This window comes from Siphateles boraxobius, unplaced genomic scaffold (genome assembly GCF_051911475.1).
Source record: "Siphateles boraxobius isolate OS27281-9 unplaced genomic scaffold, OSU_SipBor_1 25, whole genome shotgun sequence".
In the NCBI taxonomy this organism is placed as follows: Eukaryota; Metazoa; Chordata; class Actinopteri; order Cypriniformes; family Leuciscidae; genus Siphateles; species Siphateles boraxobius.
The window spans coordinates 8494313-8516150 of NW_027508866.1; the positions used below are offsets into that span (position 1 = coordinate 8494313).

The window sequence follows — 21838 nt, forward strand, 5'->3', positions numbered from 1 at the left end:
GATTCCAGTACCAGCAGGAATATGACTGAGGTGTCCTTGAGTAAGGCACCTAACCCCCAATCGCTCCCCGGGCGCCACTCAAGGCTGCCCGCTGCTCCGGGTGTGTGTATCCACGTTTGCAGTGCCTGTGTCTTCACTACTCACTACTCTGATCCTAATCTGTGTGCACTTACTTGGATGGGTTAAATGCAGAGGTCAAATTCCAAGTATGGGTTACCATACTTGGCCATCACGTGTCACTTTCACTTTCACTTACACACTCAGAGTTTGACGGGTGAGGTTGAATAGGGGATTGGAGTGGCTTGGCGGATATAAGCAGAGTGAGGATATCCGTTCTTTGAGTTCCCCTCTCTTGCTTCAGACATGTTTATGTGTGTGCCCTCTTAGCATTTGTGAAGCATTTGCTAAGCCGTCCGGTGAGCCTTTAGCCCTTGTGCAATGCGCTACGATTACTTAAAGGGATAGTTCACGCTAAAATTAATATGGTCATATTTTACTCCAAACCTGTATGAATTTCTTTGTTATGTGGAAGATAGAATATATTTTGAAGTATCTCAGTAACCAAACAGTTGTGGGGCACCATTGACTTCCATAATATGAAAAAAAAATAAAAATACTATGGAAATCAACTGTGACCCACAACTGTTTGGTTACAGAGATTTTTCAAAATATCTTCCTTTATGTTCAGCAGAAGAAATAAATTCATACAGGTTTGGAACAACTTGTGGCTGAGTAAATGATGACAAAACATAACTACGCTCCTTGTGGGGAGTTGAATTGTTAAAACGGCGTAAACTGGTAATTGTATTAAATCATGTAAAAGTACTACTTTTAAGGGGGCTAACTTCGCAGGGAGTGGATGCCCATTTATTTTACAATGCATTTTCTCCTGTTTACAAATAGCTAATAGGTAGGTAAAAAAAATATTTTTTATTTTTTATTATGCTTTGATTTAGGAAAGATGCATAACTCAAGTTACAGGTTTCCTGTTTATTTAGCTATTGTCCATTTTTTTGTCTAAAATATGCTCCAACTTTTTGCTGCATTCAGTTGCTTGTTGTTAATGTTTGTGGGAGCAGAAGACTTTAATACATAACATTAATCAATAAATCATAATTATCTTACTTGATTTCATTGGCCAAATCCTCCTCTGTCTCTTTCCGTCTTGTCCACATGAAGAAGAGGAAGAGAATGATCAGAATGAGAGCCACAATACAACCAACCGTAACACCAGCGATCATCCCAGCATTAGTTGCTGCACAAAAAGAACAGGTAAAGTTAATGAAAGACGGAATAAACAAATACATTACTATTAAAAAGTTTGGGGTCAATAAGATTTTTTTTTATGTTTTTGAAAGAAGTCTCTTATGTTCTTTTGTTATAAAAAAAAAAGTGTTATTCAAAAATACAGTAATACTGTGAAATATTTTTACAATTTAAAATCACTGTTTTCTATTGTATTGTTTTACATTGTATTTTACTTTTGAACATAAAATGTAATTTATTCCTGAGATGGCAAAGCTGAATTTTCAGTCTTTGTGTCACATGATCCTTTCAGAAATTATTCTAATATGATGATTTGGTGCTCAAGAAACATTTCTAATTATTGTCAATGTTGAAAACAGTCATGCTACTGTAACGAACAGACCAGTAAGAGCAGTGTGTGTAAAGCTCACTCCACTGGCCTCAAGAGGAGCGCTAGCGGCTGCAGTCTTTAGCATCCTTGTTAGCGCGCCCGCCTAAGAGAATCCGGTTCGAATCCCGCTCGGCGCAGGTTACATTTGGTGCCGTTGACTTGGATGGGAGTGAGGTTGATCTCATGAGGCTGTGGATCTTTAACACTAAAGACCCCTTATTAACATGCCAGCCTACCACGCTAAAGACCCTGGTTCGAATCCCGCTTGAAGTGAGTCGAGTAGGACCGGTTACATTTAATGCTGAATAAAAGTTCCCCCAAAGAAATTGACCCCAAACTTTTGAACGAGTTTATGTAATGTTCAAACAGCAGTACATACATGTGATGACCTCCAGGTTGATGTAACAAGTCTCCTCTCCAGCAGAGTTGGATGAAGTGCATACGTATTTTCCTGACATATTACTGCTCAGATTGTTCAATTTTAAAGTTCCTGCCGTTTCATCTACAACAACACAACAGTGTGAGGTTAAAGTCAGACATGCATGTTTACAAAAATAACTTAGCCTGAGGTCCCAAAAAATCTAACATTCAAGATTCAATAGTTTTTTATTGCCATATTTGAAACAGAGATCGCATAACAGTAACCGAGTTACTGCCAGTAACTGAAACATTCCAGCTGAATGGCAGGAATGTTTACCCAAAATATCCAAGGATTTTATTCCAGTGCCTCGAGAATAATATAATTATGGTCATGTTTAAGGTTTAATCTCAGCCCAAACTGTTTTCCCATCATGCTTAAAGGATTAGTTTAGCCAAAAATGAAAATACTGAAATGATTTATTCACAGTTCAAAACTCCCATGACTTACTTTCCTCCATGGAACACAAAAGGAAATATTTTGAGTAATATAATTACTCAATTATATTATTTTTTTTACTGAAGCTCAACCTTAAAAAAAAAAAAGTGAAAACGCACCTTCATATTATCATAAAAGTGGTCAATGACCCGTGTGCTGTATTGCAAAGTCGTGCGATAGTCATAAGACAAACCAACCAAAATAAAGTGAATATTCATGAATAACATTATCTCCAAGTGAGCTGTTAACCCTTGCGAATGGATCCAGAGTCATGTATATATTGGTATATGTTTATGGTGCTTTCTTTGTTAGAGACTGGGACATTCCTCAAAAATTCACCTCTTTTCCACAAAAGACATATAGACAAATGTGATTGAAAGACATTAGGGATTTTTCCTTTTTGGGGAAACATGTTGAAATGTGAAACTGGCTAGTAGAGAAACACAATATGCTATTAGAAAGAAGATTGAAATGAATGCATTATGTAAACATATCCATGTCTCTTACATAGATAGACTCACTTAGTGCGGGAGAGAAAAAGACTTCTGAGGTAGGGCTCATCTTGGTCCACTTGTATTTGGGAGATGGTTTACCATCATTAGAGTTACAGGCCAGAGTGATGTTTCCTTTAAGAACAGGCTTTTCTTTAACTTGACACACCGGCACTGAGGGAGGAACTGAAAGAGACATGATGTGATGTTAAATCATTTTTAGATGCTCTTTCTGTGAAAAGCTGCAATTACAGAATTAAGTGTTTGAAAAAAAGAATATGTGGCCTGTGTCACAGAACACATTTAAAAGAGGATTAGGGGATGATGTGCATGTTTGTGCATTTGACATGTCCGTAAGCTTATGTACTTTAACACTTTGCATGTGTGCGCCACAATTTCTCACCTTTAACATTAAGAATTAGCTCTCCAGTGTGTCCTGTGGCCCCAGGGATCATGACCTGGCAGATGTACTTCCCTGAGTCCGATGCTTTGGTGTTGTTAATGTACAGAGATAGGTTGGTGTTGGGCATTTGATGGACAAAACCAACTCGACCTTCAAACTGGGTAGTGCTATGACTTAACTCTCCACTGACGTATGAGATGATCTAAAGAAAAACAAAGAGGTTGTTGGGAGGGATCATAATTACAATTGAGGAATGAATAGTTGATAATCCTGCCAATTCTGGGAGTCTTTCACAATATGTATGTATTAATATATAAATGACATGAAATGCATTTAATCTAATGATTATTTTTTATGTTTTTGAAACATCATGCTCACTAAGGCATTTATTTGATCAAAAATTCAGTAACGGCAATATTGTGAAATATTTTTAGAATTTAAAATAACTCTTCTATTTGAATATATTAAAAATGTATTTTCTTGTGATGACAAATGTAAATTTTCACCATCATTACTCCAGTCTTCAGTGTCACATGATCCTTCAGAAATCATTCTAATATGCTGATTTGCTGCTCGGGAAACATTTCTTATAAATACTTAAAATGATCAAAAGTGTCAGTAAAGTATTTTTAACAAATATATGTTGTTCTTTTGAACGTTCTATTCAAAGAATCCTAAAAAAGTGCGCCACAAAAATCTTAAGCAGCAAAAACCTTTTCAATTCTGATAATAAATTGAGCACCAATAATAACAAAAACTGAGCATATTAGAATGTGTGACACTGAAGACTAGAGGAATGATGTTGAAAATTCAGCTTTCCCATCACAGGAACAAAATACGCTAAAAAATACATTAAATAAATAAATAAATAAAAACATATTTTAATACTATTTCACAATATTGTTTTATTTTTATTCAAAGAAATGTAGCCTTGAAGAGCATAAGCAGAGCACTTCATTCAAAAACATTCTTAATTATTCCAAACTTTTTTGTTAAATAAACCTAACAAAATTATTGAAAACACCCACTTTTTTCCTTACAATAGCAAATCATAATTATCGAAAATATAAATATCTTTGCATAATAAAATATAAATAGACTGAACAAAATTATAAACACAACACTTTTGTTTTTGCCCCCATTTTTCATGAGCTGAACTCAAAGACCTAGGACGTTTTCTATGTACACAAAAGGCCTATTTCTCTCAAATATTATTCACAAATCAGTCTAAATCTGTGTTAGTGAGCACTTCTCCTTTGCCGAGATAATCCATCCACCTCACAGGTGTGGCATATCAAGATGCTGATTAGACAGCATGATTATTGCACAGGTGTGCCTTAGGCTGGCCACAATAAAAGGCCACTCTAAAATGTGCAGTTTTATCACACAACACATTGCCACAGATGTCACAAGTTTTGAGGCAGCGTGCAATTGGCATGCTGACTGCAGGAATGTCCACCAAAGCAGTTGCCAGTGAATTGAATGTTCATTTCACTACCATAAGCCACCTCCAAAGGCGTTTCACAGAATTTGCCAATACATCCAACCGGCCTCACAACCGCAGACCATGTGTAACCACACCAGCCCAGGACCTCCACATCCAGCATCTTCACCTCCAAGATCGACTGAGACCAGCCACCCGGACAGCTGCTGCAACAATCGGTTTGCATAACCAAAGAATTTCTGCACAAACTGTCAGAAACCGTCTCAGGGAAGCTCATCTGCATGCTTGTCGTCCTCATCGGGGTCTCGACCTGACTGCAGTTCTTCGTCGTAACCGACTTGATTGGGTAAATGCTCACGTTCGATGGCGTCTGGCACTTTGGAGAGGTGTTCTCTTCACGGATGAATCCCGGTTTTCACTGTACAGGGCAGATGGCAGACAGCGTGTATGGCGTCGTGTGGGTGAGCGGTTTACTGATGTCAACGTTGTGGATCGAGTGGCCCATGGTGGCGGTGGGGTTATGGTATGGGCAGGCGTATGTTATGCACAACGAACACAGGTGCATTTTATTGATGGCATTTTGAATGCACAGAGATACCGTGACGAGATCCCGAGGCCCATTGTTGTGCCATTCATCCACGACCATCACCTTATGTTGCAGCATGATAATGCATGGCCCCATGTTGCAAGGATCTGTACACAATTCCTGGAAGCTTAAAACATCCCAATTCTTGCATAGCCAGCATACTCACCAGACATGTCACCCATTGAGCATGTTTGGGATGCTCTAGATCGGCGTATACGACAGCGTGTTCCAGGTCCTGCCAATATCCAGCAACTTCGCACAGCCATTGGAGTAGACCAACATTACACAGGCCCCAATCAACAACCTGATCAACTCTATGCGAAGGAGATGTGTTGCACTGCGTCAGGCAAATGGGTCACACCAGGTACTGACTGGTTTTCGGAAAATGTACAATTAAAACATTGAGTGACGTAAGATCATCAATCTTTTAGAGGCAGAGACAGAATTTCTCAGTGGACAGGTCTAAAAGATTCATAACTGAATAACCCTTCAGTGAGCAGAGTTAATCTCAACTGAAGAAAATGCAGGATAGAGGATTTTACAATCTGCAGATAATACGGTTTCTTACTCTGTAATGAGATGCCATGTAATCCAAAATGAAAGAGAATTGCTGCCAAGAGTGAACATTTCAATCTCAGTATTATACTAGCTTTTAAAGTAAGATGGCCTGAACTTAATCTATGGCAATATGAGCTGTAGTCTGCTGTGATGACCCACGTGACTTCTTGTAGTTTCAGAATGCTTAACACAAAGGACAAAGTGATTCTGCGATGACAGTGTGATATGAGCATCCATTCAAAATGATTTAACTAAATTAAAAATGTATACATAAAAGTGTATAATTAAGAGTTTCTGACATTTTATTTTAAAAATCAGTCCACAATAATTTTCCATGAAGACTCAGCCATTGATAATCCAAATCACAACATGCACAGATGGTGCTAAACTTTCTGGCATCTGCACAAACACTAAGGAATGATCCCACTCATAATACCATACCATTTCGAAATCTAATTTGGACGGACATAACATTATCAGATTTCATTATAAATCTATGCTGAATCCTCTCGCCGTACTGCACTGGAAACATGTTCACACGAGTACTTGAGTGTGTATGATAATGAGAAGCAGGATTTATTCTGTGTGCACTCTTGACCTCTAAGAGTCTGAGTGACCAGGGACATTATATTCCATCAGCTGCATGTCATGTTACGTCCTGAACTACTCCAAAAGAATCCATCTATAACAGATTATGAAGATTTATTTTTTATAAAACTATGAAATCTGATTAAAAAGAGCCTATGTGCAAGTAGTGTGCTAGTAATGGGCAAAAGTGATGTCCAGAGGGGACATTTGTTTTTAAACTTAAGGTATTTATCTGACAAAATTATTTGGCAAAAAAGTCAAACTATAGCTGAATTTTACTATCGAAAAAAATGCATTAAAAAAAACCTCACAGGAAAATTCATATATTGACTAACATATTCAGTTATTAATATTTTGGTGCTTATCTCTTGTCTTTGCCTGTGTTCTCTGTGACAGTCTGGCCAAAAATTATATTTGCATATATTTAGTTTCATTGCGTTATCACAAATCAAAACATATACTCCGTTTCATTGTGTTATCACAAATCAAAACATATACTTCAAGCACAACTACGCAATATGCTTACAAAATCTAACAAATCTGTGATAATATTTGAGTAAAGGGTGAAGATGTCAGTTTTCCGTTCCCTACGGTTTCATAATAAAATCATAAAGACTTCCCTAGCAAGTACTGATATATGATATAGTATTGATATATTTCATAGTTTATTGAATATTATAGTCTCTTATAATAATACATTGTCTCTCATTTATTCAAAAAAAAAAGAGCTTAAGAAATCTCTCAATAATAATAACCTTATAATTATTACCCTAATAACCATTAACGTAATTGTTTATTAGTAACTAAAGCACATTATATGGGTAAAAATAGTAAGTTTTACTTTGACAAGCTTAACTCATGCTTTAACTCATGTTATTACTACTACTATTCTCTGTACAACTGACTACTTGTTGTCTTAAGTCTACTTTATTCAGTCATTAAACACAGGTGTTTAATCCTACTTGCCTAATTTTGCCAATGTTATATTATACGTTGTTAATAATGTTTTAGTAATAATGTTTATTATTATTAATTATTTTCTCATTATTATTTCTTATGTTCATATTATTTTACCATTTTACCTACTATTTATTGCATTTAATTCACAGCATTTAATTCATGCATTTAATTCACAGTCTCAGCTGACCAGGTTGACCAAGATATATTCTGTCTATAACTGTACATGTCATGAATAAATTGTTGAATGAATCTTGAAATTATCCTTCATTTTAGGAAAAGTGACAAATAACATGTCCATGTATTTTAACATCAAGATTTTAGTTTAAATTTTTTTTTTTTTTAAATCTTTCACTTCAGTGGTTCTGCAGTGTGACAATTTGATTTGTATTACGTACTAATATTGCATGCAGTATCTCAATTAATATGACTAACATAAAATAAAATACATTAAAAAAAATGTGTATACCAATAAAAAAATCATCTTAAAAAAATAAACATTTTTAGAAGAGGTTTTACATATCACACTGCAGGACACTGCTATCACTGCCAACTCGTACAAAGAAAAGCAACATATAGCAAAAACAGTCACCATTTCTGTGCTGTTGGACATGTAGTTCCAGACGACCGTGGTCTTCTGTATCTCAGCACCAGTGAAAGAAGCCTGCAGCACTACCATCTTCCCTTGGATCACTTCTACGTTATTATAAGGCAGCAAAAGTTGGGCCATGTCACCTGGAAAGAAAAAAAAAACAGAAAGAAAAAATCGATTAACAACCTGCAAAACACAAAATACTGACACTCAACCTAGTTGACAGACCACATGTCCAGATGCACTCCTTTGAAACTCCAATAAAAGCTCGGAAACATCCAGGAGTGACTTACACTCCCCCAAGTGGAGGTAAACCAGCTGAATCCAGCTGTCCTGGTTGTCCGTCTGTTCCGCCAGCTTGGCCAGGACTCTTCAGCTCAGCTCCCGTAGAAACAGATACTCGCCACCGACACTCATAAAAGAGAATCTGCTTCTAAAATCCTCTTGTCATTTAGGACTTTAGATGAAAGTCCACAAAAAAAACCCCACAGAAAACGGGTGACGCAACTGCAGAGCATCTTATTTTAGGCTTATGTGTAGTCTCGAATTCCCCACCCTTAAGTGTAAAACCACTAATCCTCAACGAGAATCCTGTTTGTGCTCGTGTCTCTAACATTTTCTTCTGCTTTATTTTTGCAGGCTGGTCTTTAGCCCGATTACAAACTAGCAACGATAGATAGTGTAATTTCTTCCATTGACCCTCTCCAAATAAAGCCTTTGCTTAGTGTTAAATTCAGAAATTTAGCATATGGTGCAGGATAAAAAATTGAATCGCATTATAAATGTATGAAGGAATTAATCTGCTTTCATGGAAAATCTTGATCAACATTTATTTTATAGGTCAAAAGGGGAAAACAGATTTCTGGCCATGCCAGTTTACCTCCCTCTGTCATTTTAGGGCAGTGAACTGAACTTTTCAAATTATAATATTTATAAGCAATCATACAGAGACAACAAGATGTGTGCTGATTATCGAGACAATGTACCACACATGTTTGGTGTAGACTTGGTGCCATCCATCCATCCATCCATCATAAAATCTCACCGACCAGACACTTCAACAGTAATGTATATTAAATATTTTTGATGAGTATTCATGTATTTCAAACACAATTAATTAAGTCAATTAGAGTTTGTTATTTCCTATAAACCAGATTTGTAAATAAAACGTTTACTTGCCTTAAGTTTATTTAAACTTTCCAAGCATTAACATTAGCACTTTGTTCATTCACAATAGCGCACATTTCTAGTACAATTTTCATAATCTGAATGCTAGGATACACTAAGCATTTTAAACCCTAAGCAGCTTAGAAGAAATTCTTAAAGACAGAGATAATTTCTTTTGATTATTTTTTCCATGAAAGAATTTGACCTGAAACTATATTACTGTCTAGATACCAATAGAGGGCAGCAAATACTATTCAATAAATTCACTCAGGTTTAATTCAACACTTCTTGGATTGTTTTGCAAAAATAAATAAAAATAATTAATTCATAAATATTAATAGAAAATAATATTAAATATAATAAATAAAGTTACAAATAAGAAGAAAGACCAACATAATATAGTGTTTCTTGAACTTCACTAAAATTCCTTGATTCAGGAATTATATGACAGATACAATGACTCATGCAGTCAATCTATGTGTTCAGTGTGTCAGTGTTTTATCAGCTTCTACCAAAGCAGAGCTTCTGAATCATTAGATGCATTAACCAGCATTCCCAAGTCTTCTCTTCATCTCTAGATCGCTCTACTAAAGCCTGAATAAGAGATTAAACGTAGTTCAGTGGGGAACCATGTGTCAGCAGCAACATCTCTCATTAATCATAGCACTTTTGGGAGTGTTTCTCTCTCTTGTGAACACAGAGTCTCTCAGATCCACATAAGGATCTTAGCAGTGTTTAAATCATCCCACTAAACTCAGTGATTGGAAGAACAACCTCAAACAAACATGAAGACCTTTACATGCCACAGAAGGAAAGCATTAGTGTGGATGTGATGTCACAAGGGAAAGTTTAGTGTGCGCAAACCAACGACCAACTCAAAGTGAATGTCCACTACTAGTTGTTTATATTCGTTTTAACAATGATGAATGACTCCTCTGGGAGTCGTTTTGAGGGATGTTTCTGTTTTACTGTGAGAATGACAGAGGGACAAAAGGAAAGAGCCTGTTTCCTGACTCTTCGTGCATTTCAGCATCTTCAGATTAAGCTCCTAATGACAAGACATTCCAGCACTCTCCCATTCCCATCAGCCCTAATGAGCCTGCAAATGATTTCTGCCATTATAGTCCTCACAATCTGTGTAAACAAATGTTTTGCTGATGCAAATGTGCTTTTGTTTGCTCTGTTGTGATTGTGAACCCCAGAAAGTTTGAAGGAAAGATCTAGGGACAGGTATGGGCAGTGAGAAGAACATGCAGAAAGAGAAAGTCAAATATTGAATGTAGACACTTCATTTTTGGAAATTCTCTTTATAATGGTGAGAAGCTCTGTAAAGAGAAGAAGAATGTTATAAATCAGTTTAAATCATTCCCACGGGGCTGATCTGAATAATATATGTAATCGAGTGGCATGAAGACATAATGGAGATGGAAGATCTAGATGTGCCTTGAATTAATCTCACTCCTGCAACACAGCTGAGGAGGTAATGAGGTGTCATCAACCAAAAACTCAACCAGTAAGGCCCTGTTTACACGAGAATGATTCCAGGTGAAAACGTAAAAATATTTTATCGGATGTGCCTTTCATTTACACGGCGACGGCGTTTTGGGGGCTTAAAAACGCAAAAAAGTGAAACCACCCTCCAGAGTGGAAATCTTAAAAACGCTCCACCGTCGCGTTCCCGTCTAAGGGTAAAAACGCAAATCTGCTCACTGTGGCTCTCGTCGCGTACGCGTTTACGTCACAGGCATGCACCAGTACAGGAAAATAACAACCAACATGTCGGATTATTTCCATATGTCGGACCTTCAAGTTGCCCTAGCAGCTCTGATAAACGTACAAGAGTCTTTTCAGCAGTTGTACAAAATATTCTCAGATATTGGTATTGTTGTGTGGCAGTGCTTCACATTGCTACCTAGCCCTGGAGTGCATACTACATCGAATTTCACACACGTTTGCGTCACCATATGCACGCGGATTTCCCCCCCATAACGCTAGTCTAAACGCAGAATAAAAAGTGATAACGCAACGCTACTTTTGCGTTTTCTCTTCAGATCGTTTCCGTGTAAACATAGCCTAAGTCTGACACACAAGTAATGCACACTATACATTGGAACAGTTAACACACATATAAGGTCGTACATTAAAACGCAGCATTAACGTGAAATTGTGCATCTTTGTTATAGCTGATAAAAACAGTACTGCTTTATAAATATTCACTTGTTCTGCATTTTTTAATTAAGCAAAACCAATTATGTACATACAAAATGACATTAAGACATAAATAAATATACGACTAAAATGCCAGAACATACACTATGATTTCAAAAAAGAAGAAATTGTGCGCACATCCAAAAAACTATTGGCAGGTGCTCGATTAAATGAAGCATCAAATTCAAAATAATGAAGAATCAGCACATGCCACTTCTGCTCCCAAGGATTTATTAAAATGAACAACGTTTCAACCCAAAGGATCTTCGTCAGGCAAGCAACAATCATAGAAAGGTACAATTTATATCGGTGTGAACCATCACACCTGACGTCGTTAGTGATCAAACACAAATGTGATCACTAAAGCATAAAAAACCCCAGAAAAACTAACTACAGGAAAAAATAATAATAATATTTATATATATATATATACATTTTTTGTTTTGTTTTTTGCACACAAAATGTTCACAAGAAAAGTTTTTATATATATAAAAAGATATATATATATATATATATATATATATATTTATATATATATATATATATAATTTATATATATATACTTTATATATATAAAAACTTTTCTCGTGAACATTTTGTGTGCAAAAAAAAAGCAAAAAATGTATATATATATACATTTTGTGGTTTTTTTTACACACAAAATGTTCACAAGAAAAGTTTCAAATCAAACTCCACATTCAAAGCTTTTGGAGAAAGCTTAAGGGTATTAAGTGTGTGTATATAAAAGGCTTCCCTCTGTAGTAAAATCTTATTGAGGTCACCACTCCTTCTGGGTACTCTAACTAGTTCTATACAGAGTCGACAAATTGTGTTTAAAAAAATTGAAATGAACAGAAATGGGGTTCTTTTGGTCAGTCAAACTTATATTACTTCTATGTTCTGCAATACGCGTTTTCAAACAACGCTGAGTTTTACCATGTATGCTAAACCACATGGGCATCTGATCATATAAATTACGTTTTTGGTGTAACACAAAATTATTCCCTTCATTTTTAACTGTTTACCAGAATGAGGATGGCTAAAAGTGTGACATTTATTTGTGAAATTACATTGTGCACATTGTACACCCATAATTACCATCAGGGACTGAAAAGGGATTGCTTGGACGATCACACCCTTGGTCGGCTCTCACTACCCGTATATTAGCTTGTTTATGTACAAATCGTGGAGGATCTTTACAAAAATGACTAATTGTGGGATCTAAATGTATAATATGCCAGTGTTTACGGACTATATGTGCAAACTCCTTAACATAGAATATTGAATATTACAAGATAACCTATTATCAGTAGACTTAGAACGTGTGCAAGGCAATCTTGCTGATCAATATTTTCAAATCGCGCTGCAATCCAATCATCTGCATACCCCCTCTCATGAAACCTTTGGCATAAAGCTTTACATTGTGTTTCATACATTTCATTATATGTGCAAATCCTACAAATTATTTTTTAAACGGACTAATTGGAAGACTTTTCTTTAAACGAGTAGGATGAAAACTCTGACCATGTAATATTGTGTGTCTATAAGTGGGTTTTCTATATAAATCTGTCACTAATTTATGATTGTATTTAATGAATAATAGGTCAAGAAAATTGACTTGACACTCATCATAATCAATGGTGAATTTAAGATGTTCACTACTACGATTAAGAAATTGTTGAAACTCAAGTAATTCACTCTGAGAGCTGCACCATATAAGGAAAATTTTATCGATGTACCAACACCACATATATACATATATATATATATATATATATATATAGTAGGTAAAAAAGGATTAGCTCTAGGGTTCAAAACACATTCATGTTCAAAATGACCAACATATAAATTTGCATAATTATGGTCCATTGTACTTCCCATAGCAGTTCCAAATAATAATAAAAAAAAAGTAATTTCTATACATAAAGTTTGTCAAAACCAATTTTGTCAGCTCATTTAAACAATCAATACTAGGACTAACGTTAGTGAAATCGTCACGTAGAAAAAAAATCTATAGCTTTTATACCACCATCTTGTGGGATGTTATATAATGATTCCACATCTAGTGTCACAAGAAATATGGTGCAATTTCACGGACTGTAGTGTTTTAATCATATCCATAGAGTTCTGCACAAAAGAAGGAAGTTTTCAGCATACATTAAATACCATTCAAAAGTTTGAGGTCAGTAAGATTTTCTTAAAAGAAATAATTTAAGTACGAATTAAATTGATCAAAAGTGGCAGTAAAGACTTCTTCACTATTACAAAAATCTATTTTTAACTAATGCTGTTCTTTTGAACTTCTGATTCATCAAAGAATCCTGAAAAAAAGGTATCTCAGTTTCTACAAAAATAAGCAGAACAGCTGTTTTCAACATTGATAATACCAAATAACATTGGTTACAGATGTAGGAAATAGAGCACCAAATCAGCCTATTAGAATGATTTCTGAAGGGTCATGTGACACTGAAGACTGGTGTAATGATGCTGAAAATTTTGAATTATAATAATATTACTGTTTGTACAGTTTTTTTATCAAACATAAAAAAAATTGTCCCAAACTTTTGTACAGCAGTGTACGTAATTGAAAAAACTTACTAACAAATAAAATATGTATTTAATCTACCAACTCATTTTGGTTATATTGAGATTATATTTAGAAATATTAATACAATCATACTTGTACCCTGAGACTCTCAAACAAATGTGACTGCTTGTAATTTTTCTGTGATACACGAGTGCTGGGTTATTAAAGGCACACTATGTAACAATTGCACCTTAATATAACAGCTTCAAAGTAATTTCGGTGGTAAATAAACTCATAATAGGACGAATCATCCTGGTAGTAAAGCTTGGGGGGGTCGTCGCTGGAAAAACCGGCTATGTAAGTTTGAGAGGAGCGCCCCCGACAAATCTCGCGAGAATCACGACTTGCTTTACGGCAACTACGTCACACACAACAACAACATATGAAGCACGCAGACACTTGCGCGCATTTCAGACGATGGAACGAGAAAAGAAAAAGCGGTCGGAAGAAAGTTTGAAAAGGCAAAGAGAATCTGACCGCTGTAGGAACCGGACAAGAGTCCCACTCGGTCGGGCATTTACTCGTTGGCGCGAGCTAAAAAGCAGCACTGGATGCAACAGCAATGCTGACCTGGCGATCTTGATAATGGACTAGTAAGTAAATATCTTATTTGTAAACTTGTTTGCGTTCTATATTGTATGTTGTTGCGCTTGCTTGTAGTATGTCATTTTTTACGATGCTGTTCATTCATCCATTGTTGATAATTAGACCAGTAATAATTTATCATGAGATTATCATGAGAACAGTTGTCAATATCTCACAAAGTTATCAGGACACAAATAAAGTTAAGCCTAGAAGGTTGTAAAAAGTGTAAACGAGCACAATTTGCAAACTATTATGATAAATTGCAATAATCATGTCTAATGACATCACAACAGCGAATGTTATGAAATAATGCAACGTACATTTAACTTTATTGATGTCATCTGGCATTTTGTAATGTTTACATTACAATCAAAAAACACAAATGAAATTATACAGTAGTCCTAGACTATAGGCAATTTACTTGTGATTTAGCAGCAATCATGTAAAAACGTTATAAGCCAGCAAACGCGGTAGGCTACTTTATTATTATAAAGTAGTCTAACACTTGACATATAGTTATTATTATCCTTTTACCATCATCAGTAGTTCAGTAGACAGTAGCCTAATATTTGTATGAAATCGTGAAACATTACCTGGTCAATATCTTCCGAGTCTATCTGTGCCTGTTGCATGCCCGATGCTTCTATTTCCTACCGAACAGGTACCAGTGTGGGGGGTGGGGTGGGGGGCATTTACGACAGTGCAAGTATTCCACAGCGACTCTAGGGGTCGCTGTTTGAACAAAACAGAATTCCTGCATAGTGTGCCTTTAATAATTATTTCTATGCACTGCACCTGTTTTTTTTAAACTCAATTTCTGAGATAACCCCATTTTTCTAAAGTGCTGTGCTGACACAAATCAAGACTCTTGGTAATGTGCTTTGCAAAACCAAAGTCAAACAATGGGTTTTAATATCCTTCGTCGTCTAAGAATAACTAATCCAAACCAACTTTAATTTATGGTTGACATGAACAAGCCATCTTAAATCTCATCTTTTAAACCCCTCCCCTCCAACAATGTCATTTAGGGACACTTTTCTACATTATTGTATCAATGAACATCATGTTTTACTCTGAAATACGTCACATTATGAACATTAATATGAACAAGTCATGAATAATGGATGAAGTGCACAAAGACAAGAACATGGCGGTTCGAGCACGACAGAATATGAGTTTGTTCCCATGCGTACGCTTATGTGCATGACTGAGAGGTTGATGCTTTTAATTGCAGGAAGAGCGCAAATTTTCCTATTTATTTTTCAAAGGTTGACACAAGGCTCTGATAAAGAGTCCGGAAAAAGCCTTTGATGCATCTGACAGTTTGCGTGGATGCAGAGCATTGGGCGGAGACCAAAACTTCCTGTCTTAAGTCTATCTATCCTGCAAAGTTAACGTTAAAGCATTCCTGCCCTGGGTCTTCAGTCAGATCTGAGGCCCGAACGCATTTGCATGCAAGACAAGTTAACACCCTAAATTATTATAGATGCTCTGACAAAATGAGTCAACTGAAAATGACAAATCTAATCTCAACCAAAAAGCCTTGATACGATCACCCAGAGAAATGATATCTGGGGTGGAGACGTACACAAGTACACTGTAGATCTGAGAGATTGACTGATGGCTTTCTTCAAGCTACTGATAAAACTTTTATGAAGTGGTTTCGTAATGTGGTAGGGAGGATTTTATTTGTGAGCCTTCAGGGCAAATCTCCATCTGAGGGACAGAATTTAAATGCTGACTAAAGGATACACGCTATTAGCAGTTTGAAACGGTCTGTCTTCAGAATGAAAAGAGATAAGTGTTTAAACTATTTGATGATTTCAGTAATATAGAAAAATTGCCCAATTAGAAGATATAATAATGCTATTAATGGTCTGCAGAGTGGAAAACATCTACTGTAGGTGGTGTAACTGTCTAGGGGTTTTGCATATTTGATTATTTTTTCATTTGAAAAAAGCAGCGCAATGCTGTAAAGCCCTTGAAATGAAGCAATGACATGAAGCCCTTTTGTGGTCACGTGACAAGAAAACCATTAAACCTTTTACTCGGTTACACTAATTTTTGTAAAAAAAAAGTTAAATTAAGATATTGGCAAGTGTGTAGAATTTATAAAGATTTCTTCTTTTAAAAGCTTGAACATCCTCATTTGTCATTGACTCATGTATAGAGACACCAGGCAAGGTTGTCCTTTGACACACTCCTTATTTGACAAGAAAAGTCTTATTCCATTGACTCATTTAAACTCTCTTCCTCTTTCTCTACTGGTATTTCTCCTTCCAATCTCTTCTATTCTTTCTATCTCTCAGTAATTACAGACGAGGCTCGAGAGCAGAGAGCATCAGTTCTATCAGTTCTAACTGTGACACTGTTTGGTTCATTTGAGAAATATTTGTAAGCCATTAGTTTAATTCAGAAGTAAGATTGCATGTTATCCACAATATCTGTGTGTGTGCGCGCATGTAAGAGAGAGCCGTGAGGGTGGATGTGCCGATGAAAAGGATTGCGATTGACTTTAGTGCAGCTGAGTGGCTCAAGGTTAATTGAAGCGGTAATGAGGGTGCAGACGGAAATCTGATTCATGTGGATAGTGAAAAATGGACAGGCAGAGACTAGAAGCCTGACTTTATAAAGACAACTGAAAAAATGCCTTCTACAAGTGAGAATAGGTCAGAAATGGAGAGGCAAATAATCTGCCAAAAACATGTCTAGGTCATATTTCAGGCAAAAAAAAATAAAATAAAAAAAAATCCAAATTATTTAATTGGCAACAAGCACATTCCCCCTAACATATTTTTATGTATATATGTACCTAGTACATACAGAATATAATTGTTTTTTGGGGGAGGGATGTGCTTAAATAAATTTATAAAATCTAATAAATAAATAAAATATATTTAAATAATATTTATAATATATCTTTATAACATTTTATATGTATTCATACATTTATTTAGTTTAATACATATTGTTTAAGTATAAAACATCATTCTAATGTTTGGTACTGCCTTTAATTTATGATGATTTAAATTGTTATTTGAAAAAAAAATGTCAGTGTGCAAAAAAGAAAAAGAAAAATGGTAACAGCCCTAAAAAGTAATTCAAGAAATATATTCCACCTGTATATGGTAAAATGTGACCAGGACATGTTTTCATGGGATTCACCCAAGAATTCGTACATATGCTGATCTGAAACCAGTTTAGCTTGTTCTTTAAATTATGGCTGTTGCATCTTGGGTGAGAAATACTGGGCTGACGCTAACATACAGTATAAGGGCAACACTAGAAGTGAAGTCTTAAGTCCAGTGTATTCCTGTTTCCTTCTTTCCTGTTTCCTGTGCATTGTGTTAAAACAGGGATACAGGAAAGAGAGCTGGGGCAGATAAGACAAAGACCGGGACACACTCCAACAGCACATTAAGTATGTAAGGCCACACAAACATACTAGCGCACAAACACACACCTGCGTTTCCATCTAAGATCCTGAAATAACTTCAATATGAGCCCTTGTGACTCCTCCTGCTTCAATGGCTGTGCTCAGGATGCTCCTCTGGCCCACATCTGATCAGTTCAACATACTGACTGACAGCTGGGAGTCAAATCTGTACAATACCAAGAGATGGCAGGTGATGGAATCTGTCCAGGAGACCGTGGATTAACTTGATGAATTGTGCTGGGATTACCCTGTGTTTTACAGGAGTCGCAAAATGTGATCATCTGTGACACACAAACCTCATGCCTTTAATCTGATTCAGAGAAGCCATCTACCAGCATTGTTTAATGCTGTATTAATCTAACTTCACACCACTTCTGTCATAATGAGTGATAAGAAACCCAGTACTGACAGGTGAAATGAGAAAGCATGTTAATATACAGTTTTAATTGACACCTGAAGGGACACAGTGGTGCTTGACATTAAATTGATCGAAATGACCACAGGACACTTTAAATAGATTAAAATCAAGAGTAGATTTTACATGTTACAAAAAAAAAAATCTATTGAAAAGAAATGCTGTTTTTTTACCTTTTATTCATTCATGTATCGCATTGTCACACAAAAAATCAACTGTTTTCAACATTGATAATAGTTTTCAAAAAATTATTAACGGTTTTCACTAATAATAATAAGAAATGTTTCTTGAGCACCAAATCAGCATATTAGAATGAGTTCTGAAGGATCGAGTGACACCGAAGACTGAAATTCATCTTTGCCAAAAAAAAACCTGCATTTTAAAACATATTAAAATAGAAAACCATAATTTTGAATGGTAATATTTCACAATATCAACGTTTTACTTTATTTTTGATCAAATAAATGCATCCAATGTGAGCATAAGAGACTTCTTTAAAATAAACAAAGCAAAACAAAGTTTTGAACACTATTTTCTTAAATTTATATACATTTCATGTTACGCCTGACAACTAATAAATAGCATTAGATGATGGTAAAGGTAAATCTAAATGTAGCAGGGAAATGGGAATACACAAAAAAATCGAATAAATCAAAGTGATGAATAAATCAATGACGATGCAACGCCTGTGTGTACGCCTCCTGAAATACTGCTAACAAGCAAAGTATGCCAAAATATGTCCATCTTGCATGAGTAAAATTAAGAAAAATGACTGATTTGATAATTAAGCCACATGCTGAGGACGAATGTTCAAAAACTAATTACCCAACTGTGAAGACAACGTAATTACCATAGAGCTCCAGTCCTCTAAATCATATGGAAAATAGTGCAGATATATCATTAAGACCAAGGCCTTATCTCTACGCTTCGCAGAGCTAGTGTGATTCTTTCTATCAGTAAAGGGATACGCTTCAGTCTCGAATGGATGAAGTTTATTGGACTGATTCTGAGGAGCATTACGAACTCTACGATTAAGACTTGCATTTCAAGGCGGCTCTTCAAATGTCAGACGCTTGACCACAGCAATAGATAAAGGTTCTCTGGAAGCCTGAGTGAGACATTAATCTTAATTTGACATGAGAACCGATAAAACAAATGTTTGTTGAGCTGAATAAAGAATCACTCGGTCTAAATACAATCAGAAAGGAAAACATACTGCTTTCTTTATGCCCCCTTTTCTGTCCTTTATCTGTATAACACCAAAACAAAGTAGCCACAGTGCTAATTCAAAAAATTTTTTATATATAGCTGAAAATGTCAGGTTTGAGGCAAAAAATACTTGCACTAAAATTAGCAGCACCACCAGACTGGCCGAGCATTATAAGGGATGGATTACATTACACTCTCAGAAGACTTAACATTCCCACGGTGTCACATCAGTTTAGCGATTCTGTCGCAAAAATAAATACAGCCTTGATCCGCCAGAGTTAAACCTGTCTTAAAAACAAACAAGGCCATTACTGATGGGTAAAGCACATGATATGGGAGGCTAAAAGGCCAAAAGAAATTTGCATGAGCCGGAACAGCAGGTCACAATGTTGTGTTTGGTCGTAATAAATCTCCGTTTTTGTGTTTCTGCATTAGAGGAGTTCTGATTAACCTGAGGATCAACAGAAACAAACAGAAGCAGAAAGGATGTGGATCCTGTGGCACGTCTCGGCACACAGACGCACGCACGCATGCACATCCTGGGGCCGGTCACGTTTCCTTCTGCTGAGGTCGGGTCTGTGATCAAACTCTCAAGCTGTGTATATAACGGCACATCCACAGCGTGAATGATGGTGTCTGTGTGGTGCCCGCTTGAATAGAGAGAAAAATAGCCGATGAGAATAGAGCGAAAATATTTCATTTGAAAACAACGAGTTATGAAAACACAGTTCCTGGGAGAACAGTGACGAGCGGTTTATGGAAAAAATAACAATTTACAGTGTCACCACCCTTGACAAAACTCATGCAGGGACAATTTCAGCCACAGATAAAACTCCCAAAGTCCCAGAAAACAATCACAATAGATAATGCTGCTATTGAAAATCCCCCCAAAAACGTAATGTCTATGGACCAGCAAATTAACTTGTGGTTAAATAGCATAAATGTGAAGCACAAACACACTTGTGTATATGTACATATATGCGTATACACATTTTTTTATGTTTATTAAAGGGTTAGTTCACCCCAAAATGAAAATTACCCCATTATTTAGTCACCCTCAATCCACCCTAGGTGTATATGACATTCTTCTTTCAGAAGAATACAATCAGAGTTATATTAAAAAAAAATTCTGGCTCTTCCAAGCTTTATAATGGCAGTGAAAGGCCGGTTTCTGTTTTGAAAGCCAGCAAAGTGCATCCATCCATGATAAAAGTAATGCACACGGCTCTGGGGGGGTTAATAAAGGCCGCCTGAAGTGAAGCGATGTGTTCGTGTGAGAAAAATATCCATATTTAAAACTTTATCGACTAAAATAACTAGCTTCCGGCAAATACCCGTACGCATCAATTCGATTTATGGCGGAAGAGTAACACTTAACCTGACGCACAACATAAAGACGAATGCAAAGGCACAGAGGATAGAGCAAAACAAAACACCAGTCATGAATTAGAACTCTAAAATGAAATTTTTTAAAGAGAAATGTCGGAGGAGTTTGAGTTTCTTACCCAGCCCTGTTTGTTTGAACCGCAAGAGGCGTCTAAACTTACAATACTCCTAAATCCTACGTCACTCTACTCTTGTGGCGCAAGTTTACTTGCGTAGTATGCGTACTGTCGTCTGCCGGAAGCTAGTTATTTAAGTCGACACATTTTTAAATATGGATATTATTCTTACATGAACACATCGTTTCACTTCGGAAGGCCTTTATTAAACCCCCAGACTTACTTTTATCATCTATGGATGCACTTTGATGTACTTCAAAACAATAACGACCATCACTGCCATTATAAAGCTTGGAAGAGCCAGTAAATTTTTTTTTTTATATAACTCTGATTGCATTCGTCTAAAAGAAGAATGTCATATACACCTAGGATGACTTGAGGGTGAGTAAATCATGGGGTAAATTTCATTTTTGGGCGAAATATCCCTTTAATGCGCATTATATTAAAATATAACCTTGAGATGCATATAGGGATTCGGTTGAAACAGCAGGAAGACTTATTTCACATCTTTTAAATCATAGTTATTGACTCACTAATGTACCTGATGTCATAAAAAGCAAGCTTTAGTGGGCAATTCCATGCAAAGGTCATCTTTACCATGAAAAAATTTAGTTTTAA

At 36.1% G+C, this 21838-nt stretch overlaps 1 protein-coding gene across 3 annotated transcripts in view; it reads right to left on the reverse strand.

The window, feature by feature from the left end:
• The window catches only part of esama (endothelial cell adhesion molecule a), a 45623-nt gene that overhangs the window by 1964 nt on the left and 21821 nt on the right, over positions 1-21838 (reverse strand). The window contains exons 1-6 of one of the 3 annotated variants that reach the window (XM_077242401.1): positions 18122-18185; positions 8112-8254; positions 3387-3588; positions 3014-3169; positions 2016-2138; positions 1126-1255 (exon numbers count right to left, since the gene is read on the reverse strand). In XM_077242401.1, coding sequence (XP_077098516.1) covers positions 1126-1255; positions 2016-2138; positions 3014-3169; positions 3387-3588; positions 8112-8249 — 749 coding nt within the window. In that variant the 5' untranslated portion in view covers positions 8250-8254; positions 18122-18185. Of the gene's footprint in view, positions 1-1125; positions 1256-2015; positions 2139-3013; positions 3170-3386; positions 3589-8111; positions 8255-8404; positions 8522-18121; positions 18186-21838 lie in introns of those variants that run through there. The other 2 variants (XM_077242400.1, XM_077242399.1) reach the window with 2 other exon arrangements.